The sequence below is a fragment of the Elgaria multicarinata genome, chromosome 4 (assembly GCF_023053635.1).
Source record: "Elgaria multicarinata webbii isolate HBS135686 ecotype San Diego chromosome 4, rElgMul1.1.pri, whole genome shotgun sequence".
In the NCBI taxonomy this organism is placed as follows: domain Eukaryota; kingdom Metazoa; phylum Chordata; class Lepidosauria; order Squamata; family Anguidae; genus Elgaria; species Elgaria multicarinata.
In genome coordinates, this window is record NC_086174.1 from 92,513,334 (window position 1) to 92,536,618 (window position 23,285).

Sequence of the window (23,285 nt, forward strand, 5' to 3'; positions counted from 1 at the left end):
ACTTGCTTTCTCTCCTTCTCCTGCAGCCCTCCATGCTGCCCTAATATCTACTCTGGAGGGTTGCCCAGTCCTCCATAGCAGATTTTGGAGGCACATCTGGGTGCGAGGAGGGGGACTTGCCATTGACAGAAATGCTTCCACCAGTGGAATGGCAGTGTCAGGTCCAATCCAATGTGTTTGTGTTTTTGAGATTAAACTGCAGAATCATCTAAGCAATTTCAAATATGAATTAATGAACAACTTTGTGTTCTTTTATTATGAATGCTTGGAAACTATTATTTGTCTTGCTAATAGTCCAGGATGAGTGGTTGAAAGAGATGACACCCTTCAGCTAATGAGAGAGGGCATATTGTAGCAGATTGAATTTTAGAGGCAGAGAGAACTGAATTGACCAAAATATTCCTGGAGTGCTATTTTTCTATTTGGGAACCTGAAACAGAAATAGAAACTTTGCTGTCTGTTGTAAGAACCTGTTTGTTTTCCGTTTCCATGTTCGTAAATAAAATAAATGTTATACGTAAACAGTGTCTTTATATCCAGATTAACTAAACCCTACCATTCCGTCCCTGGAGTTTTTTGCTATTTGGGAAAAGTGAGGTCCTCATATAACAATATTCTCTGTCTCTGATTCTTCGGTTTAAATTGTGACATAGGTTCCTTAGTATTTAAGTCGAAAAGTTGAATATTTACCTCAATTGTTTAACTTGGTGTATTTATTTATTAAATTTATGTAGCCTCCCCATAACACAGGTTCTCCTGGTTGTTCACAAAACAAACTTAGCTTGCAGACTTACACCTATTTATATGGACTCAGCTCCTAATTTGACAGTTACACTTGTTGCAAATTACTCACAGGATATCTATAATATGTTGAAAAATTTAGAAGACAATTTTGCAAGGAAAGTCTAGAAAAATGAGAATGTTGAGGGAATAGACGTTTGAAGCTGGGGCATCAGAATATGTTGACAGTTTTATGTATTTAAAATGATCATTGTTTATCTTGTCACCTAAAAATAGGGCAACAAGCAGTGGTTAGGGATGAGCATCGTTTTCCTGATATGAGTACTAAGACTTACACTGGAAAACCTATGAAATGGACTTCACTTGCTGGCTTTAAAGCAATGTACTGTGTTACAATGGATTTTAATATAGGGCAGAATTTAAATGAAGAGCAAGTTATAGACCCTGTTCAGACAACACACTAAGCCACAGTGGTTAAGCATTTGAGCTAAACATTATGACTTAGTGTGTCATGTGAACCATTCCTAACCATAGTGGCTACATAACCACAGTTTAAACATGCTCACTAGCTTAGCATGCTGTCTGAATAGGCCCATAGCACAGTATTGGAAAAAAGGCAAGTAAGGGGGAGATATGATAGCCGTGTACAAAATTATGCACAGGTGGAGAATGTGGCTATGGAGACATTTTTCTTCCTGTCTCATAATACTAGAACCCGGGGTTAACCTACGAAGCTGATTGGTAAGAAATTCAGGACAGAAAAAAGGAAGTACTTCTTTACACAATGCTTAGTCAAACTATGGAATTCACTACTGCAAGATATAGTGATGGCCACTAATTTGGCTGGCTTTAAAAGGAGGTTAGACAAATTCCTGGAGAAGACTATTAATAGCTATCAGTCCTGATGGCTCTATGCTACCCCCAGTATCAGAGGGAGCAAGCCTAGGTACAATAGTTGCTAGGGGGCATGGGTGGGAGGGTGATGTTGCACTCATGTCCACTTTGTGGGTCTCCCATCGGCATCTGGTTGGCCACTGTGTGAACAGATAGACTAGATAGATCATTGATCTGATCCATGGATCTTCTTATATTCTTAGATTCACTGCAGTATCCAACTGCAAGGATCCTTAAATTGTTTATTTCAGAACGGATTCAGTTTCGAGTAGTTTCAAAGTATTGTTTCTTCACATTTCCATATCAAAAATATAGTTGCAGAACATTACTTCATGACCTATGGCTTTACTGGGGTTGGGTGGGAGATTAAGTACCTATGTTTTGGGAAGATCTACAGCTTAGTGGTTAGAGTACTTGCTTTACATGCATTAGGTCCCAAGTTCATTCTGCTCAAAAGGAATTCAGATATAATGCTGGAGCCTTTGCAGAGTTGCTACCAGTCAGAGTAGACAGTATTGTTCTAGATAGACAAGTCGTGTAATTTAGTGTAAGAGTCTTCACACATTTTGTGATGCAGTTAGAGAATGTTGTTCTCTCTCAGGTCAATTTCAAGGGTGAATAACCCTAGATGATAAAGAGTTCTGCAGGGGCTTCCTGGGTTGGCACTTATATTACAAGGCTTTCAAGTAAAGAAATATAGATATATTAGCACCTGATGCAGCCATTCCAGGTTACCTGACTCAGGCAAGAGAGATACCTTACATACCACTATGAAGCTACCAGGAAAAACTGGACCTTGAGCTTAACTGGCAGGTGTGTTCTTTGGTGCTTTGTGGAATGGGAACAAGTGCATTTCCACCAAAGAAACAAAAGCACCATTAAAAACTTAATTAATGTTGGCACAGTACTAAGGACTTTTCTCCAGTTCTGACTTTCCTCATGTAGTAGAGTAAAATAGCTCTCTTATATTGATTTATGTGTGAGAGCAGTCTCTTGTCATGTCAAAGTCACTACACAATAACATTCTGTGATAGTTGCACTACCATGTTGCATACAAGAGCTCTATAGCTATTATTTATTTATTTATTTATTTATTTATTTATTAATTACATTTTTATACCGGCCAATAGCCGGAGCTCTCTGGGCGGTTCACAAAAATCATGCTAGTGGATGGGGAGAATTGTACTAGTTGCAAACAAAATATTTGTATCTCTTGTAGCTAGACAGTTAATAGTGTACCATTATTTCTCAAAACTCAACTACTAGTCCTTAGCCATTGCCCTCTATGAAAATGTTAATTTTTCATCATTGTTCATGTTTGTTAATATGCAGGCAATTGTAGTAATCATTTGGGTGTATAAACTTCACATCTGTAACTCAATATGGTGCAGACATAAACATGAGATAAATGAAGCCAAGCTTTAAGCAATTACAATAATTAACTGTCTGATTTCTTTGTTGATACTTCACTGGAATGCTTGGTCTTTGCCTGCCTGTCAACTTCTAAATAAGTAGCTGAATGCCTCTACTGCTACTTGGCAAACTTCAGCAGCTGTTATGAAGAAGAAAATCACTGCTCTGTGTTATACTGGTTTCATGGCATTTTACTTCCAACAAAAAGAAAAATAAATTTCACACTGGAAGGGATTATTCCCGGAGAGCTTAGAAAAATACCTTTTTATGATTATAATTCAAACAGAATTATAATTCAGATAGAATTATAGTATTTGAAGTGTCAAGAGAATTGTTATAATTTTAATAACCTTCACTCTTCATGAAGAAATTAGAAGATATTCATTCAGTATAAAGCCAAAGGAAATGCATTTATGTTTGCAATTATAATACCCTCAGTGCCTGTGGTTTATGCTGTTTAATTTTCCAAGTTATTTTAACTTGGAAAGCTGTCTTCATTCCATAAATGGAATGAAACAAGAAGTTATTAGTGTTTGCTTTTTCAGTCTTTATTGGCTTTGTAAATAGTTGGATGTAAGTGTACAATGATGAAACCTATTATCAGTAGAAAATCACACACATGACATAAAAATGAAATGGTACTCGTGGATTTCCTTACAGCTACAAATAAATGGAAATAATAGTTCTTCTGAATGTACCCTAGAATATTTTTGTTTTGTCTTTCACAATGCTATCTGTAATATAGATAATATCAATATTTCAAATGGAGAATTATATTGGGACCATCTCCTTCCATATATACTTGCCCGGACCCTATGAGCATCCTCAGAGGCCTTCTTCAGGTGCTCCTGATGAATGAGATGAGGTGAGTGACTTCTAAGGACAGGGTCTTTTGAGTGGTTGCACCCCAGTTGTGGAATGAACTCCCCAGCGAGGCTTACTAGTGGCCATCATTGTGGTCTTTTCAGCACCAGGTGAAGACCTTTTTATTTTCTCCGGCTCTTTAGCCCTTCAGTTTTAAAATTTGTGTTAGTGCGTTTTTTAGATCATTGCACTGTTACTGGCTTTTATCTTGATTACTACTTTAATTTTATTTTATTTAAACTTATGGTTTTATATTATGTTTTATTGTGTTATTGTATTTTATGGTTTTAAGCTTTGTCTTGCAAACTTCCCAGAGAGTTTTGGCTAATGAGTGGTACAGAAATGTAATAATTAATTTAAACTATATACTACGAAATGTTTTGAAAAAAGAGGGGTGTATTCTCAATAATACTGATAACATTCTTGATCCAGATACGCAAAGTTGGCTCAAATTATCTCCAATTTCATCAAGATTTAGAATGCTATTTCACATATGGTATAACTGTTCTGTCTTTATTATTTTTAAGTACAACTGTGTCTGACAACAGTTCGCTACCTTTCCATGTTTTTACACCCAGGCCATTGATTCCTGCATTTGCCTCAATTTCTACAGTTAACCATGGAAAGAGAGAAAGCAGTTCTGGCTTCTTCCGAAGCTATTGTCCTGAGTCTTAACCTGAGCCAGTGCTTTCATACTGTTGTTTATCATGATTTTCTAAATCCATGTAAAGGATGTTGGCTTCTTGGCATTCAGAGAACTTGATGTCCCTGGTCAATTTCATCATGCCAGTCCTTTTCTAGGAGTGCTGCTCCTGCAGTGTTAGCAATCATGGTTACCAAGATGCACCAACACTTGCAGTTCAGGGCCAGAAACCTGGTGCACGTTTTACCAGACATTTGGACCAGGAGCCAGTGCATAACTGCCACTAGAGTGTTGACAGCTATCTGCTTGTTTTGAAAACAGTCCATAGCTTTAAGTTGTGCTCCAGGAGTGGAGAGCTATGAAAGTATTCATGGTCATGCTGTGCCCCTTTGGGAGACACCATAAAGTTGAAGGAAGGCAAGTCTGGTGCATGTTATTCTGGTCCTGACCAATCCAACATTCTGCATTGAGAGAATGAAATATCCTTGATGGCTACTAACTTCTCATCTGTTCTGGATATTTCAGATGTTTAAGAGAAAGTAGATAGAAGGCTGTGGTTGAAATTAACAAGGCACAATAAGGGTGATAACACGCCTTATTAATGAATTTATTAGATGCCTTATCATGAATGTTTAATAGATGCCCTATTTATTAGATGCTTCATTGTGAATATTTGATAGACATCTTATGAATGTCATCTAGACGCCTGTCTTTGTGCATGTGTAGAGTGATATACTCCTGAGCTATTTATTTAAAAAAATTGCTCTTAGGCAGTTTTGTAAAAACGTAAAATGCTACTGTGAACTTCAGTGCTGGTGACATTGGACATTTTTTCTGTTTCTGTTTTTCTTTATTAATTGTTATTGTGGAGGTTTTGCACTGTTGGATTTGTTTAAAGGGATTTAAGAATATGTACCAGCTAGGAGAAGTTGTTCTGTAGATTGATTACAAACTGTATATATGTTGTATATATCACTTATATCTCTAATATATTGCGTCTATTTTACATTTCTAAGTGAATTTTTGTGGTTGAGTGTTATCACCCTTATTGTGCCCTATTTCAGATGTCAATGGCCATTTTGGAACATGAGAACAAACTGGATTGCTGTAGTTCACTAGATTTATAAGGAAGACAATTATACCATGATGTTGTGTATCTCACACAGGAAGCAAGTGCTACTAGGAAACCTGTCTTGCCTCATGGGGACCATGACACTAATTTTGCTACCATGGAGAAAGGAGCAGTGTCTCTGGGCTGCTGATCTCAGGAGTTTGAAACTGATTAATATCAAACTTGAGAATATGATGCTGAATGTTTCCACTGGGATGGATTATCTGATTTGTGTGACAGTGACAGCATGAGATTTGTGAACTGATTATCCATGAGTGTCCACTAAGCGCATTCATATTTGTGTATTTATTTATTAAATAGCTGCCATCTCTCCTCCTCCCCCAAATCTGGCAACAATAGGAGAATCTTTTTCAGGGGAAATAGATTTCTTTTTGCGTCAGGGTGGGCATAGGGGGGATGTTCATCAGGACCATAGAGTAAGGGAAGAGTTAAACCACACTTTCACCTACTACTTTAAAAACACATGCATATAAATGTGGATATGCATTTAATGTAACATGTCATTTGGACCTTAGGGGGAGACTGTTGCGGAAATTAAGAGCAGGAAGGCATCATACTAGGCAAATGGGAAAGAAGCCCTTAAAAGGGACCCACTTTTCAGGAGATGCGTCTTTATCATCTAATGCTGAGCATGTATATTTCTGGAGGAGGGTGGATAGGGATAGTGAACTTGTACAGGGGAGAGCAACTGATGGCCTTACAGATGTTTTGGCCTACAACTCCCATGATGCCTCACCCATGATGAGGCATGATGATCACCAACTCCCATGATGCCTCACCATCCTGTCAGCCCAAGCCAACATTGGCTATGTTGGCTTGGGCTGACAGGAGTTGTAGGCTAAAACAGCTGGAGGGACATAAGTTGCCCAAACCTGTTAAAATGGGAGAGAGAGATGCATTGTTGCACGCTTGTTGAATTTATGGTAATTTGCCTGCCTAGTGCAAGAACTATGGCCATTATGTGCTGTCTAGATAGCCTGACAGTGTGGGTGAAGAATTTTTGGATGTGGCATTCAATGGCATCAACAATATTTGGAATTACAGTTATGAAGTCCTGGAACTATGATTTTGGGGAAGGACATCTGATGTTTATTATGGATATTAGGGCTGAGCAGTAGCCTGCTGCCTACGGTTGAGATGTTGGGAGCTGCTGCAACTCTTGGGATCTGTGTGTGGCTGCCGCATATGGTGGGGCAGTCACCAACTACTTAGGCAGGGACATACCCCGAAACTCTGTACTGAGGCTGAACTGAGAAATAAGGGCTTTCTGTTCCAGTTGAGCCTTGAGCAACACAGTCTTTGAGAGTTTCGGTGTATTCTTACTTTCAGTCCTGACTTGATTTGCTCTTTGGTCCTGATTCCTGGTTTGTCCTTTGATCTTGGCTTGCTCTTTAGTCCCATCCCCAAGTACAGCTCCTGATGTAAGAGGAGCCTGAGGCTGTTGTATAAAGGCACCATGTTGCTTTAAAAGCTGATAAGTATAGCTGATAAGTACAAAGCTGTAACTAGAGTTTGTACAAGACTGTGTAGAGTTGTTCCTGAAGTGAAAGTAGCTCATGACAGCTTTTGTTATAGATTTGGATATCCACATATCATCAGAAACTTTCATTTAAACGAAGTGTTTTGTCACTGTAGCTCAGTAGGACTCATTTTAGTTTACTACCTCATGTTCATTCCACTCTTGCTGATACTGTGGAGCTGTTTCCCTTCTTTTCACAGTCCTGAGGTAAAACATCGTATCCACAGTAGGACAAGAAAACTATGTTAATCTCTTGGCTTTGTCCTTGGTACTACATTGAGATTTAGTTTGTAATCATTTTATGAACATTGTTTATAACTTCTAGATACAATAGGTCCTTGAGGGAACATTTTTAATGTGCATTTTTAGAGTTATACTCTTACATAGTGTTGCTGATTGTGTCTTTTAACGATTTGCTATTCAGAACAGCATGTGCATGCAGATGGTGAATAAATATCACCATTATTAGCCAAGTATAGTGGTACTATTGTATACCTTTTTTTAAAGTCTGAAATCCACAATCAAAATTTGAAATCCTTGATCTGATTGAACTAAAACTTCTGCTTACTCTTTTTAAAAAAACACCACACAGAACAATTACTACATACTGTTGTTTGTGAGGGGAATAAACAGCTGATTTTGTTGTTTACCTCTTTTCTTCCCCATAACAAGCTTCCCTTGAAGTATTCCCAACTCCACCCAGGGAGAGACTAAAAAGCAAGAATTCGGCAAACTAACCTCTCTCTATAAATAGCTGGGTCACATTCTTGCCCTTCTCCTTCCTGCTCCCCCTCAAGCCTTCTACTTCATTTGAAGTTTTAAGCATGCTTCAGTTAGCCTAAAGCCACCAAGTTCAGTCAGATGTGCAGTTAAATGTTATATTTTAACCATCACATATATTTCCAGCTATTATAACTTAGAAAATACTTTCATGCTTTCTCAGCATTTTAATAAAATGGGAGGGTGGTTGGGAGGGAAGAGAACTTCCCTGTGCTATTACTCCTGTTAGATATACACACCAAAATATCTAAAAAGTATCATCACACCTTAATAAATGTGGGTTTTTAAATTTAACGGCACTAAGGCTACCCATGTTTGTGATTTGGAAGCTGCAGCTAGTGCAGAACGCAGCAGCTAGGGTGCTCACGGAGACACCTAGCTCTGCTCATATAAAACCTGTATTAAAAGAACTGCACAGGCTGCGTGCTATCTACCGAGCCACATACAAGACCAGGATACCTAGGAGACCGCCTTCCCTTATATACACGCAGAAGACAACTATGATCCTCAGAGGAGGACCTACTGGCCATTCCGAGATAAACAGAGTGCCGCCATGAAGAACCTCGGCAGCGGGCCTTCTCTGTGGTGGCACCCACCCTCTGGAGGACCCTCCCTCGTGTGGTTCAGGAGGTGGAAAGCATATATTTTAAACATCTCCTGAAGACATACCTTTTTACACAGGCTTTCCCTGGTCTTTAATGTAGCTGGTTTTATATTGCCTTTTAAACTTTTAATGTTTAAAATTTATACTTGTATTTTATGGATTTTAATTGTGCAATGCCCAGAGAGCTTCAGCTGATGGGCACTATAAAAATGTAATAAATAAAATAAGGGCCAAACATAACAGTTGGAGATTTGTGACTGGAATTGTCTTTTAAAATTTATTTTACAAAGGACCACATTGCCCCCCTCACTGAAATTGGATCAGGATCACAGCACTGAGGGCAGAGTTTAATTTTACCCTCTTATTAGTTTCCTAGTATAAATCCCTTTCCTCATGCTGCTGTTTGCCCAGTAAGGGTTTATGGGATCAGCTACTTTCAAGTAAGAACCAAACTAGACAAAGGGTGGGTCTGGACATGGCTTTCATTGTGCAACAGAGTTACCTCAATCACAGAATTTTACAGGGAGTCCAGATGACATTGTCTTCCATTTGTAATCCTCCTTGGTATTCCCACTGCTTCTTCCATCTTATTTTTTAACCAGAAATAGGAGGAAGATGGAATAGCTACACAATGGTTTTTGATTGGTAGTGCTAGGAGCCTTCTGTCTGGAAGCACCCTGATTAGTTATCAGATCTCCCATCTTTTAAATATCTCTTTTAAAAAGCAGTCCTATTCTGGACTGCTGGTGATGTACAGAAGTGCATTCTCTCTCTCTCTCTCTCTCTCTCAGCCTTGCCTCTCTCTAAGTGCAAGATATTGAATAGAGAATTTGGGGAGATGGAGTAGATCTAAACAAAGATGAGGAGTCTGGTTATAAATGCAAGGGATAGGAGAGGGAAATAATAAATAAACCAAAAGTGAAGAGAACATATTCATGCAAACCTGACTTCTGTGGAAACTTCTACTGCATGTATCCTCCACTATAGAAGGGAAACTGTAGAATCTTTCTAGTGATTTAAACTGTGGTTTAAATTAAAGTGAGTCTTACAGAGAAGCAATTGAAATCATGATTGAAATCAATTTGATTTAAATTGAATCAACCCTATCTGAGACTCTCAAACCAGGTGACAATTGTTCCAAACATTTTACATTCTCCAACCTGCTACACCAGCAGAAACAGTTCCACTGAGTTCCACTGAAGGTAACCCCAGGTTCCAAACCATGATAAATGCAGGCCTATCAGGTTGGGAGATGGGCAGTGCCAGGAATTTGTAGCATGGGATATATGAAATCTCCAGGAGCCAAAGAGCTAATTGATTGGCAAGCTTTCTCTCACAGGATTCCAGATACTCATGTCCTGATATGCACTGACACATAACTAGATCTATCCTTGTCATTGGAGGTCCAGGTGGACTCCATGGCCTGGAGTACTTGGGGCCAGCTTCAGCTAATCCACCAGCTACGGCCTTTCCTGGACAGAGACAACCTAGCCACAGTAGTGCATGCAGTGGTAACTTCCCGATTAGATTACTGCAATGCACTTTATGTGGGGCTGCCCTTGAAGATTTGGAAGTTGCAGCTAGTGCAAAATGCAGAAGCTAGACTGCTGACAGGTACATCTTACAGAGACCACATACCACTGGTCTTAAAGGAATTGCACCGGCTGCCTTTACGCTTCCGGTCAGAATTCAAGGTGTTGGTAATGACGTTTAAAGCCCTAAGTGGCTTGGGACCTTGATACTTGAGGGAGCGCCTCTCCCTATATATGCCTGCCTGAGATTTGAGATCTGTTGGAGGAGCCCTCCTCTGTATCCCATCAAAACAAGACATATGCTATGGTGGGACATGGGAGAGGGCTTTCTCTGTTGTGGCACCCCGACTGTGGAATGCCGTCTCTTTGGAGGCCTGACTGGCACCAATGCTGACTTTATTTTGGCGCCAAGTAAAAACATAGCTTTTTAACAAAGTCTTTAATGGTTAAATTCACCAAGCTTGCGCATTGTTTTAACTGTTTTAATTGTTTTACTGCTTTTAAATTCTAAACTGGTTTTAGCTTGATTAGTGATTTAATTTGTTTTTCGCTGTGTATATTTGTTGTTTTATATTGTATAATTTTATCTGTACTCTGCCCTGAGATCCTAGTGATATGGGTGGGATGCAAATGTTTTAACATTTAAATAAATAACTGCCAAGGCTCACATCAACTATCAGAGGGTGGGAAGCAGATCAAAGCCCCACACTACAGGACATCATTTTCTACTGAGCAAGGAGCAATCTGACATATATGTAAGATGAGCATCTGCAGGGAGACCTTGGTGCACAAGTGAATTTGTTAAGTAGATAACACCTGGAGAACAAGTAGAACATGAATGAAGGGTGTTCTCAGTGATCACCAGTTACTTGGGCACCTCAATGCTGGATCTCTTTGCTTCTAGCCTTGATACCAAGATGGACCACTCTTCTCCAGATTTCTGGATGTAAAGGCAGAAACAACAGCTGTGCTATGTGGTTTCCTGTTCTTGAGGGAACCAAGGCATTTGCTCAAGTCTGAAGTCTTTTCAGGGTTCTTGGGAAGATCAAGTCTACTCAATTTGAAATTATTCAAGTTGACCCTTTCTCAAAGTTGAGGCCTTGGTTGTTGGAATTGCTGGCTGCAGATCAGAGGACACTTAGAATATCTACCATACTATTATTTATTTATTTATTTATTTATTTATTTATTTATTTATTTATATAGCACCATGAATGTACATGGTGCTATACAGAGTAAAACAGTAAATAGCAAGACCCTGCCGCATAGGCTTACATTCTAATAAAATCATAATAAAACATACAAAGAACTGGTTTTCCAAGAATGGATTCTTCATCCAGATCCAAAATTGTTCCAGCTGGTCACCAAAGATTGATCAATGCTAATTAACTTCGAATACTTGCATGCCAAAGATTATGACAACCATTATTTCTTCTCATAAGTAGTTGACAAACAAAATGTATGACACTGTCTGGAAGGCCTTCCACAGATGGTAAATCGGGAGGAAACATTGCTCTATAACTGCGGGAGTTGCTGAGATGGTGGACTTCTTAAAAGAGGGGCTAGACCAAGGCTTCATCCTAACTTCTTGAGAAAATAGTCAGTGAGTGGCCTTAGACAGAATTTGGGGACGACGACACACACACGGCAAGTAGTCCATATCCAAGGCATCTCACATTAAATGTTTCCTTCAGGATGTCTCTTGGCGCCCTAATATGTAGGTTACTGGGATCTTTTGTTGATTTTGAAAGCACTCACTAAGACTCATTTTGAGTTTGCAAAATCTGTTCTCTTCTGTTACCTGGGAAATGGCAGACTCAGTTGCCATTATGTCTGCCCAGCAATAATGAGAAGTGGGTGTTATTCATAAGATTAACACTGCCTTTCATTGCTTGCAAGAGCTTGTTCTTACCTATTTCTGTCACAAGCTCTTACCCCGGAAGGCGAAACAGTGGAATAAACTTGTACACATGGCTTTAAGAGTGTACTTCAGGAAAGCCAAATAGCTCAGGCAGTCAGAAATGCTCTTTATATAGACAGGATGTCTAAGCTCTTAGCTTTTGGATCGACATGATTAGAACATAATTCTGGGTGTGTATAGGCCTGCCCTATCATTCCAATGGTACTATGCTTCCTGTAGCATTCAGAACCCACTCCCTTCAAGAGGTAGTTGTTTCTGTAGCTCTTCACACCAGTTCTCCAGTTGAGGATATTTGAAAGGCAATAAATTGCATCTGTCTACTTTCGTGAGACCCTACAAAACGTACATCTTTGCCCCTATTGCATTTGGTGTGCACAGGTGTATAAATACCAGCATGCAGGAGTCTGGCCATTTACTTCGCACCTTGAGATGTGCAGCTGCTGTAGTACATCCTTTTCCTGCCAGAGGTCCAACCACTGAATGAGAAAGGGAAATTGGTCTTGCTGAAAATTTCTTTTTGTTTATTAGGTAGGAAATCAGGCAGACAGAACACTATGAGGGCAGTGTTGGAACAGCACTCCTAGTTTGTTAGGGCAGGGAACATCTGGGGTTCTTCTCTTGGGCCTGTTTTCTATTAGGTTTTTTTCTATATGTGTTTCACTGTTGCAGGTTGGTGCCTGTTCCTCTTTAAGTTTGTTTTTGTTTTGATTTAGACCCTGAAGTGAAACCCAAGTGTTGGGAAGGTTTGATCTCTGGTGACTTAAGTTTAGTTGTCCTTTCTTTCTGAGTTGGAGGATCATTTAACCCTTTCCTGGTTGATTTCCTATTTGCTAAAGAGAAAAGTGAGGCATTGATTCTGATTCTTTCCCTATCCATTGCAGCCATTCATGCTACGTCTCATACTGTTCCAGAGATTAACCAAACCTCAGGAGCAGCTTTTCAGAAAGCTGCAGTGGTAGGGGGTATCGATCAGGTGCTCCAGCTTGCACAAGCAAAAGTGTTTTCCGCTAGCCCAAAGCCACCGTTCAATGCAATCCCATATATTTTAGAGTTCTTATATAGGCTCAACGTGTGGGATGTTTATTAGTATCACAGCTAATATTTATTTATTGTATTTGTATACCGCCCCATAGCTGAAGCTCTCTGGGCGGTTCACGTAAGATAAAAACACTGCATGTTCACATTATTTGCCATCATTCCTGATAGTTATTGGGGGGTTTTCATTGAGTGTGGAGGAGATATTGGGTATGGCAGTTTCAAGAATTGGTTTTTGTTTTGTTTTTTGGTCTGACAAATGTGAAATTGTGCTACATGGTTTTAATCCACTCCAATTATGCCTGCCATTTCCAAATGTTTTACAATTTCACTTTGATCCCACATTCCCCAAAAATTATCCACCTATTGTTAGGTATTCCAGCTGCTAGCAAGCTGTCGACATACTCACATGGCTTCTGTGATTGATCCATGGCTTTTGAACCATCCATATGCAAATTACTAGGGCAAAGTTAGCACTCAAGTTGTTTTCCACACTAAGGGCTGTCCTAATCAGGTTGTCCATACATAGCTCACAATTGTGGTTATGTATTTACTATTTGATCAAGGGTCTGGGGCAAACTTTGAGCTTCAGCTGAAATTTCACTTCTCCAATGCCTAGTAATCATTGACAGTAGAAAAGTGCAAATTGTGAATTCTTCAGCTTTAACCCAGATCATAGTTGAATTTAGTCCTTCTTGAATTTAATAGCTCTAACTCTTCTTCAGTGTTCTGTCCCTTTTCATTTGTTTTTTTTTTAAATATTGTAGAGAGCAATCGTATAGCCTCTGGACAGCGTGTGTGTGTGATAGGATGTTTTAGATTCCTAGATCCAAGGCCAGAAACAGCACTCTGACCTTCGGACACAGGAGTCTGAGCTCCGTGCATCTCCCCCCTTGCAGCCAGCCGCCTCCACGAGCTCACAAATGCAGGGTCACAAAGGAGGGCGTGCCGGTGGGAAGGGAGGGAACGGCTTATGCCATATCCCCAATCCTTCCCAGGCTTCATCTCTCCCTCCCCAATGTAATGCCTCAGCTAGATGGGTGAAAACACCCATCTAGCCAAAATACAGACTGGGGGAGCACGGAGGCAAAGATTGCCTCTGCTCTGCAAAGGATTCCTGTCAGCCTCCAAGTTCAGACGTTGATGGGAATCCCAATAGGATTGGGCCCTTATTTTTTAAAATATATATCATGCCTTGACTCAACTAAAGCTGAAAGTGGATAACAACAAAAAGAAAAGCACAAATTAACAATTTAAAAACGTCAATTCCAAAGGGAGTTTTCAAGTGGGATAGGGTTGCATATGAGCTTTTGAGTAGTCACATACTTGAACTGTTTTTTGAGGGTAATACTGGCTCTCAGTTTAAAAAAATATGGATTATACTACACCTGTTAAAAAAACAAAACAAGAACTAGGCAATATTTCCTATATATGTTTGTCTATGCTTAAGTTTCACTCCCATTTTCCTCAGGTAGTGTGGTCTCAGTAGCCCAGATTATCTGAAAGTGACAATAGCTACTGAGTATCACTATGGTTGCAGTCACAGAACATATGTGGGGTATTTTGCATGGTTTACAAAGCCAATAGGGAAAGGTTAACATCTTGAAATCCTTTGTATAAAATCAACACATTCCTTGCAATGCGTTATACGTGGGGCTGCCTTTGAAAACGGTCCGGAAACTTCAACTGGTACAAAACAGGGCAGTACGCTTACTAACAGGGACTGGCCGACGAGACCACATTACGCCAGTCCAGGTCCGGGTCCGATTTAAAGTGCTGATATTAACATTTAAAGCCGTAAACGGCTTGGGGCCAGGTTATCTGAAGGAACGCCTCCTCCCATATGTACCTGCCTAAGGTCATCTTCAGGGGTCCTTCTCCGTGAGCCCCTGCCAAAGGAAGTGAGGCAGGTGGCTACCAGGAGGAGGGCCTTCTCTGCTGTGGCACCCCGGCTGTGGAATGAGCTCCCTAAGGAGGTTCGCTTGGCACCTACATTATATGCTTTTAGACGCCAGGTGAAGACCTTTTTATTCTCCCAACATTTTAACAATCTATAAATACATTTTAACATGGTGTTTTAAATTTGTAATTTTGCATTGCTGCTGTTTTTATCTGGTTGAGCTTTTTTATTTTATTTTATATTATGGTTTTATACTGTTGTTTTATATTATGAATGTTTTTAATTTTTGTGAACCGCCCAGAGAGCTCCGGCTATTGGGCAGTATAGAAATGTAATAAATAAATAAATAAATTCCTGAACATATTAAAGACAATGGCATCCACCCCAAATAGTGGTGATGTGGACTTAGAAATAGGTACAGCAATTTTAGATAAACGCCATTTGTGTAACCGAGGGGCCCTAACACAACATCCATGGGCACCATTGCACACACAGGCCAGGATGATTACTGCATTTGCATGTACCAGGGTGGGGAGTCCACCTCCCATCAATAGGGTCCTTGGTGGGAAGTGGATTTCGCTGCCACCCCCACCCACCCCAACTGATTTTTTGACAGGGGACAATTTCTCATGCAAATGAATGGAGAAATTGCATTCAGTTTCTCGCCTGCCCAAGGGCCTCTACTTCCCTTGCTCGGCTTCGTCCATTTTCTTCTGCTGCCCCTTACGCCTGGAACGCTCTTCCAGAACATTTGAGAACTACAAGTTCAATCGCAGCTTTTAAAGCTCAACTAAAAACTTTTCTTTTTCCTAAAGCTTTTAAAACTTGATGTTGTGCGGACTTTATACTGTTAGTTTTACCCTACCCTGTGCCTGCTTACCCTACCCTGTGCCTGTTGGCATTCTCTTCCCCTCCTTATTGTTTTACTATGATTTTATTAGATTGTAAGCCTATGCGGCAGGGCCTTGCTATTTACTGTTTTACTCTGTACAGCACCATGTACATTGATGGTGCTATATAAATAAATAAATAAATAAATAATAATAATAATAATAATAATAATAATAATAATAATAATGGGGATTGGGAGAGAGAAAGTGGGTGGTGCGGGGGGGGGGGGGGAGAGTGACAAGGAAGGAACAAAGAACAGCCAGAGAGACAGAAGGCCGGAAGAGGGAAGGAAAGAAAGAGAGGAGCCAGAAAGAGAAGGAGAGGAAGTATAGTGCAAGAGAGAAGAAGGAAGGAAAACAAGAAAAGAGAGGGGGAAGGAAGGAAGGGAAAAATGGATTCAGAGAGAGAGAGAGAGAGAAACCAGAGTGAACAGCACACACAAACATACACATGGGCATTCCTATCATTTTTGTGACCCACCCACCCCCGCGCCTACATCGGTCAATTTGTGATTATGCCCAGGGCATTTTTTTAAATGCCAATTGTGCTCACAGGCCCCAAAAAGTTGGAGACCTTTGGTGTAATCCATGGGAGAGAACGGAAGAGTGAAATTGGATAGGGCAAGATCATGTCATTAGATATGAGGCTTTCAAGGTTTCATTTTATCCCTAGTGATATTTTTATGTCTTCTTGGGTGGTGTTTAAAAGTTTCTTTGTTATGACATTCTTTTGTTGCAGAGGGACACCTCCTATGGTTGCCTGTTGCCAGCAGGCACACGTTGCATGGCAACAGGGAGACATAGCTTTGACTATTAAATGAGTAAAATGTCCCATATTTATATTTTTCAAGTAAATGGAATGTCTTGGACAAAAGGTATCCAAATTTCAAGTTCCTGCTCTTCAATTTCCTAGCGATTTTAATATCCCCTAGATTGAATGAGTCAGTAACCCATGTGTCTTTTATGTATGATAGCGAGTAATTGTACTATAGATTATTCTAATTTAGTGTCATGCTCCACTAGTTAATCTGTTTTTGTTTGGATATGGAGGATTAAAGAACAAAACAAAACAAAACCGTGGATGGAAAGCAGCATTACCCTGAGCAGAACTTTTTTTCTCATGGGAATGTCATATCTTTAAAGAGTTATATCCTAGATAAGCTCGGGAACAGTAAGGGTTGTTCAATACTAGCATTCTGTCATCCATTGTTCCCCTTATCTTTTAATCGGTTGTGTTCCTCTCATTCAAAACTGTAGACAGTTTTACTTATGTTTGTTTTTGCTGGCTCCTTTCTGACCTAGTCCATGCTCAGGAGTTGATTGGAGCCACGTTGATGCATGCAATAGAAATATTCTTATGGTTTGATTTCTGTTTGATGTCAAATGGTTCTTATTCTTCAAGAGTATGATATAATAGCCTCAGCACTTTTGGCTCTTTCTCTGATATATATTAGTTGTCTTACACCCACTAGCCGGACGAAAGAAAACGTGATCAGTTACATGTTTACTACTCCAAGGAATTTGTTTTAAATGATAACATATACACTTTCCTGCAGCATATGGTTCCAGTTTATTATTGTTGACTTTGTTCATTCTACATTTACACCTTTACTGCGTCAGTCAGACTCCATAGTTCACTCTCAGCAGGGATCTGTTTGTTCAGTTTTTATTGCTGATAATTTATACATGAGATTCCAAATCTAACCTTTTTGTTTCTATAGCAACTAAACATGGGTTGATCCAGGACTATCATTTTCTTTAATAGCTGGCATGTTCTGTTCACAGTAAACTGAGTTTTAACAGTATAAGACTTCTAACCTGGGATGAAATCCAACAGTGTCTGTTAGCCAGCAGAATGGACACTGTTGGCAAACAAACTCCCCCTCCTTCTCTGTAGCCCCCTGCACACCCCACAATCTGCTTTTGAAAGTTGGAGGGCCCTCCTGATCATATTTGGAGGATGCATCGGTACAGGGCAAAGGATGGGGAGGGGAAAATCCCATTGCACTAATGGAAACCCACTTGTGCAGCATTGGATGTCATCCTAGATGTTAATGGGGCCAGATTAGGACGCAATCCTATGCATGTTTTGACAGAAAAGGTTCTTACAATTGCTGAGGAGTGCTGGGAGTTGTAGGACTTCTTTCTGTCTAAATATGCATAGGATTGCACCCAAAATCTTTTAAAAGTCTGATAGATGATTAGGAGCCACTGAATGCTGCTGTTTTCATTTGAATGAAATGCTGATATCCATTTCTTCAGGTGCTCCTTTATTTTGATTGAAATGTTGTTGGATATCTAAATGTTGCTTTTGCCCTAGAATGGATGTTGTTTTTATGAATAATTTCTTCATAATATCTAACTTTAGCCATAGGTCTATTGTCTGCATACCTTTTAGCCTGTTGTTACCAAAAATATCGAAGCATCCAACATCATAGAATGTCCTGACTTGTTTACTTTAACATCACATGCAAGTAACATTTGTTGAGTTCTTCTTCAGAGAAAAAAGGAACAAATAAAACGTATGCTGTGCTGATGTGTTTTTTATAAAGCAAAAGAACTTATATTGCTGTGAGATATCCTTATCTGTGCCTCAAGTACAGTTCCCATGTGTTAGAGCAGCCTTCTCCAACCTGGTGCCCTCCAGATGTTTTGGACTACAATTCCCAAAATTACTTTCCCCTGGCCATGGTGGCTGAGGTTGATGGGAGTTGAAGTCCAAAGTATCAGGAGGGCACCAGGTTGGGGAAGGCTTTCTTGGATTGTTACTGAACCAAATGTTAACTTATTGTATGCACTGACAGATCTCACAATTATATTTTCTGCAGTTTTGCATCTGATAAACTGTTCTTTTTCTACTTCCTTATCTCATGAACTTTCTCCCCCTCCTCCACTGTCACTGAGCACATGATGTTATACTAGGGCTGTCCCAAATCTAGTTTTAAAAGGAGTTTTTTTTTTAAAAAAAAAGACAAAGGCCTTTTGTTGAGAACATATAGGTCTGTGGGCAAAGGCAACGGGAAATAAAAGGAGGAGGGCACAAGAACCATGCCTAGTTCTAAGAAATTTGACCGTACAATGTTTTTCTATATTTTAAATTAAAAATTACAATCAACCTGCAAAAGCATTTTGTTTGGAAAAGTGGAAACCCAGCTTGATTGTTAACTGTGCTTGGTGAAGATACTGCAAGATAGATGAATAATAGGATGCTTTCAGACAACAGATTTTGGGGGTATGCTAGTTCAGTGTTTTTTGATATCTCAAGGAAATGGAACTGTATATGGCTCAGGTCCAGGTTATCTGAAAGACTGTATTCTCCCTTATGAGCCTGCCCGTGCTTTGAGATCTTCTGGAGAAGCCCTTCTTTCAGTCCCACCATCTTCACAGGTGCTCTTGGTGGGAACATGGGAGAGGGCCTTCTCAGTGGCTGCTCCAGTGCTCTGGAACTCTCTTCCTGGAGAAGCTAGGCTGGCTCCCTCCTTGATGGGCTTTCGGAGGCAGCCTAAAACTTTTTTGTTCCAGCAGGCCTTTGGAGAATAATCTGGCCCTCCATCTATGTTAATGTCTTATAATTTTGTTGTGTATTTTAAACTATGTTTTCTTCTTCTTTTACTTCCCCCCAATGTATGTTTTAAACTTTGTAAGGCCACCCTGAGGCCCAGTATTGGGCAAAAGGTGGGATACAAATAAATATTATAATACAATATAATATAATATCATATAATATAATATAAACTGTGATGTTCCTAATGCTGGTCTACTAGACCAAATGGCAGTTCAGAGCTAGCATGATAAACTTAGGCAACACAGTCCAAGTAGCAAACGTGGAATCTTTTTAGTATCTTTTTAGTAAGTGCATGATTAAACAACATGTTTGTTGTTTTATTGTTGTTATTTGTTATGGTTCTTAGGCTCAGAAAGTGAGTGTTTCTTCTGTTTTGGAAGAAATTTTGTTTGCATCAGCCAGTGCATATTGTACCAGTTTTAAAAGAACCTCACTGGCTAGCTATTTGCTTCTGGGTCAAATTCAGGTGCTGATCCTTACCTTTAAAGCCCTGAAAGACTTGGGATCCAAATACCTGGAGGAGCACCTCTTCCTGTACCAGCCTGCACATGTGTTAAGAACTTCTGCCAAAACCTTTTTTGGCAATGACATCCCAATTATGGAATGCACTCACTATAAAGACTTGACTGGTGCCCACGTTGCAACAGGCTAAAACATTTTTGTGCATTAAGGTATTTTTAACTTGTGATTGCATTAGGATTTAGTTTGTCATGCCCAAGAGCTGTTAGCCCAAAGTATAAAGAGCTGGGATACTCTTTTCCATGCCAATAGAAGGTGGTGACTAATCTTGCAAATATACCCTATCCTGGATAGCTACCTTTTGGCACCTACTCATCACAGATCAGATGAAGACTGAGAAAAAATGGCAGGGTAGGTATAAAATGGAGATGAGCTCGTGGTAACAGTTTTGAGAGATGCATGGTATTTGTGCAAGATCTCTTGGGTGCATTGATCAACTGCAGGTGGCATTAAATATTTGTAAACATGTTTTCATCTTAAAATATGTTTAGATGCATGTAAGCTGCATTTCAAACACCTATGGTCCTGTGGTTAACCTTGAAGGAATGGCTATTTTGGTTATTTGAAGCTGTCAGGCAGGCGCCAACTTTGTATTCCTTTCGGCACCTCCTAAAAACATAATTATTCCATAATTTTAAAATAGCTTTTGAACTGAAATATTCATGGATCAGCAAATTTTTTTAAAGTTTTTCCAAGGGAAACGTGAGCATGATCTAAGGACTGTAAACTTTTAATGTATGTAGGATATAATTCAGTGTTAGTGACTTAAATATTTACCTTGTTTTGCAGAAACCAGCAAATATTCTGGTAATGGGAGAAGGTCCTGAAAGAGGAAGAGTAAAAATAGGTAGGTGTTTCAACAATATTTATGTAGTAATGCAACTGCTAACAATAAGAGAAATTGGGTTCAGGGCATCTAGAGCACACATGAGTTACAGAGCACACTTGCTTCCAGAGAAACACCTGCAGAAGGGATCCGGTGGAAGGTGACTTTCCCACCTTCTTCTCCCTCAGCAGACCCATAACCCCAGAATTGCCTCTCCCAAGGGTCAAAGCACCCTACTGAATGGGGTGGGCTATGGCAAATTATGTGTAAGTGGGAACTGACCTAGAGAAGGTGTCACTGTCAAGTTTTCAGTGACCCCCCTTCCTTCTGCACCACAACTCACCCCATTCAGCAAATCCCCCAACCCTTGAGACTGAGGGAGCTGCTGGGGAACCAGGTGATAGGAAAGTCATCTTCTGCTTGCCCCCTTCCACAGACTTTTCTCTGGACCCAAGCCCAAATCTAAACTAATGTAAGATTAAGAACTGCTTAGATATTTGTAATGTTAATAGAACACCCATAGCAATATTTCAAAGAGCCAGATGTATAACCTAAGCAAGCTCCTCTATATTTTAACAATAGGGTGCTGTTTGAAGTGACTGAAATATGTAAACCAGCCCCTAAGTATATGAGAAGGAATAGACATTTGCGTTGACAATCATAAGAAAGACTGGTGCAACTTTCCAATTTCTCAATCTTGAGTTCTCTGTGTGGATGTGAGCTTATTATTTTGGTGTATTTCCTCACTAATTAGTACAAAAGAATTGTCAGTCCTTAATTTGTTTTACTAACCTGTGTACTTGTGTGTGTGAGTGGTGGCAAGTCTAACAAGCTATTTGCCTGAAAGCAATTGTTGCTTGCCTTGCTTAAGTGAACTAGGCGATATATGCTTAACATCAAACAAACTGCAATAAAAAGCATTTCTTGGATTTCAACATTCTAAGGAATATGTACTCTATCACAGGGTCAGGAAGGCTTGCAAGATTAAGTTTTTATTTTACTGGAGCCTTGAACTTGACCAGCCAGAGCTAGTAGCAAAGTAATAGCTTTGAGGCAGAGTGTGTTACAAAATGGTGGACAGAGCCATTTGCAGTTATCTGCTGTATCCCATGATGAGGCAGTATACAGTGTGATGGTCTGCTTGCATTGATTCACAGCTGGTATTTGAATTACTACAGAATCTCTCCTGCTACCTCTCTGCTGCATTTAGTACCATTGACCGTGGTAACCTTCTGGAACATTTAGCTAGTATGAGATTTGTGGACATAATTTTGCAATGGATCTGCTCCTGTCTGGCTGAATGTCCCTGGAAGCTGGTGTTGCCCAGTCCAGACAAGGCGGAGGTTCTGTTGATCAATAGACAATCCAATCTAGGATTAGAAATAAAAACCAAGGTTACAGCTTGGGGGTACTTCTGGAGGGGCAGATGGCTGCAGTGGCCATGAGTGTCATTGCCCAGTTTCAGCTGTAGTGTCATCTGTACTCCTTCCTGGAGAAAGCAGATCTGGGGCCTTCCTAGACGAGGCCTTAGCGCGCCTTCTGTCCCGGCTTCCCTGCTGTGCGTCCAGATGACGCACAGGGGAATCCGGAGACAGGCCGCGCTGAGGCCTTCTCCAACGCGCCATAAGCGAATTCGCTTATGGCGCGCCTTTTCCCCAGCTCCGGCCTGAGGCCGGAGCTGGGGAAGGTCTAGGGACTTCCGTGGCTTTTTGCGGCTAATCGCTTACTCACGAGTAGCCACAAAAAGCCGCGGACTGGCCACAGCGCTGAGCGCTGTGCCCATCGGCTGGGAAGATCCCGGGAGGGAAAAGGAGGGGAGACGACACAGGACACACACACACACACACACACACACGGAGGGAAAAGGAGGGGAGATGACACAGGACACACACACACGCACGGAGGGAAAAGGAGGGGAGACGACACAGGACACACACACACACACACACACACGGAGGGAAAAGGAGGGGAGATGACACAGGACACACACACACGCACGGAGGGAAAAGGAGGGGAGACGACACAGGACACACACACACACACACACACACGGAGGGAAAAGGAGGGGAGATGACACAGGACAGACACACACACACGCACACACACACACGGAGGGAAAAGGAGGGGAGATGACACAGGACACACACACACGCACGGAGGGAAAAGGAGGGGAGACGACACAGGACACACACACACACACACACACACACACACGGAGGGAAAAGGAGGGGAGATGACACAGGACAGACACACACACACGCACACACACACACGGAGGGAAAAGGAGGGGAGATGACACAGGACAGACACACACACACGCACACACACACACGGAGGGAAAAGGAGGGGAGACGACACACGGGACATGGAGGGAGAGAAAGATCAGGAAGGGATCAGGAGCGGATGGGGGGGGGGGTTTAACTAATAAAAAACCCTTACCTTCTCCGCAGTCTTCGGGCGCACGTGGCCCCTTTAAACTTTTTAAGAAATGGCCGGCGCTGCAGGGC

General features: G+C 40.7%; 1 protein-coding gene across 6 annotated transcripts in view; it reads left to right on the forward strand.

Annotated features, from left to right (window-relative positions):
- CDK19 (cyclin dependent kinase 19) overlaps positions 1 to 23,285 on the forward strand; it is a 134,724-nt gene that overhangs the window by 71,758 nt on the left and 39,681 nt on the right. For all 6 annotated transcript variants that reach the window (XM_063124791.1, XM_063124792.1, XM_063124794.1 and 3 more), the window contains one exon: positions 20,742 to 20,799. In XM_063124791.1, the coding sequence (XP_062980861.1) occupies positions 20,742 to 20,799 (58 nt within the window). The remainder of the gene's footprint in view (positions 1 to 20,741; positions 20,800 to 23,285) is intronic.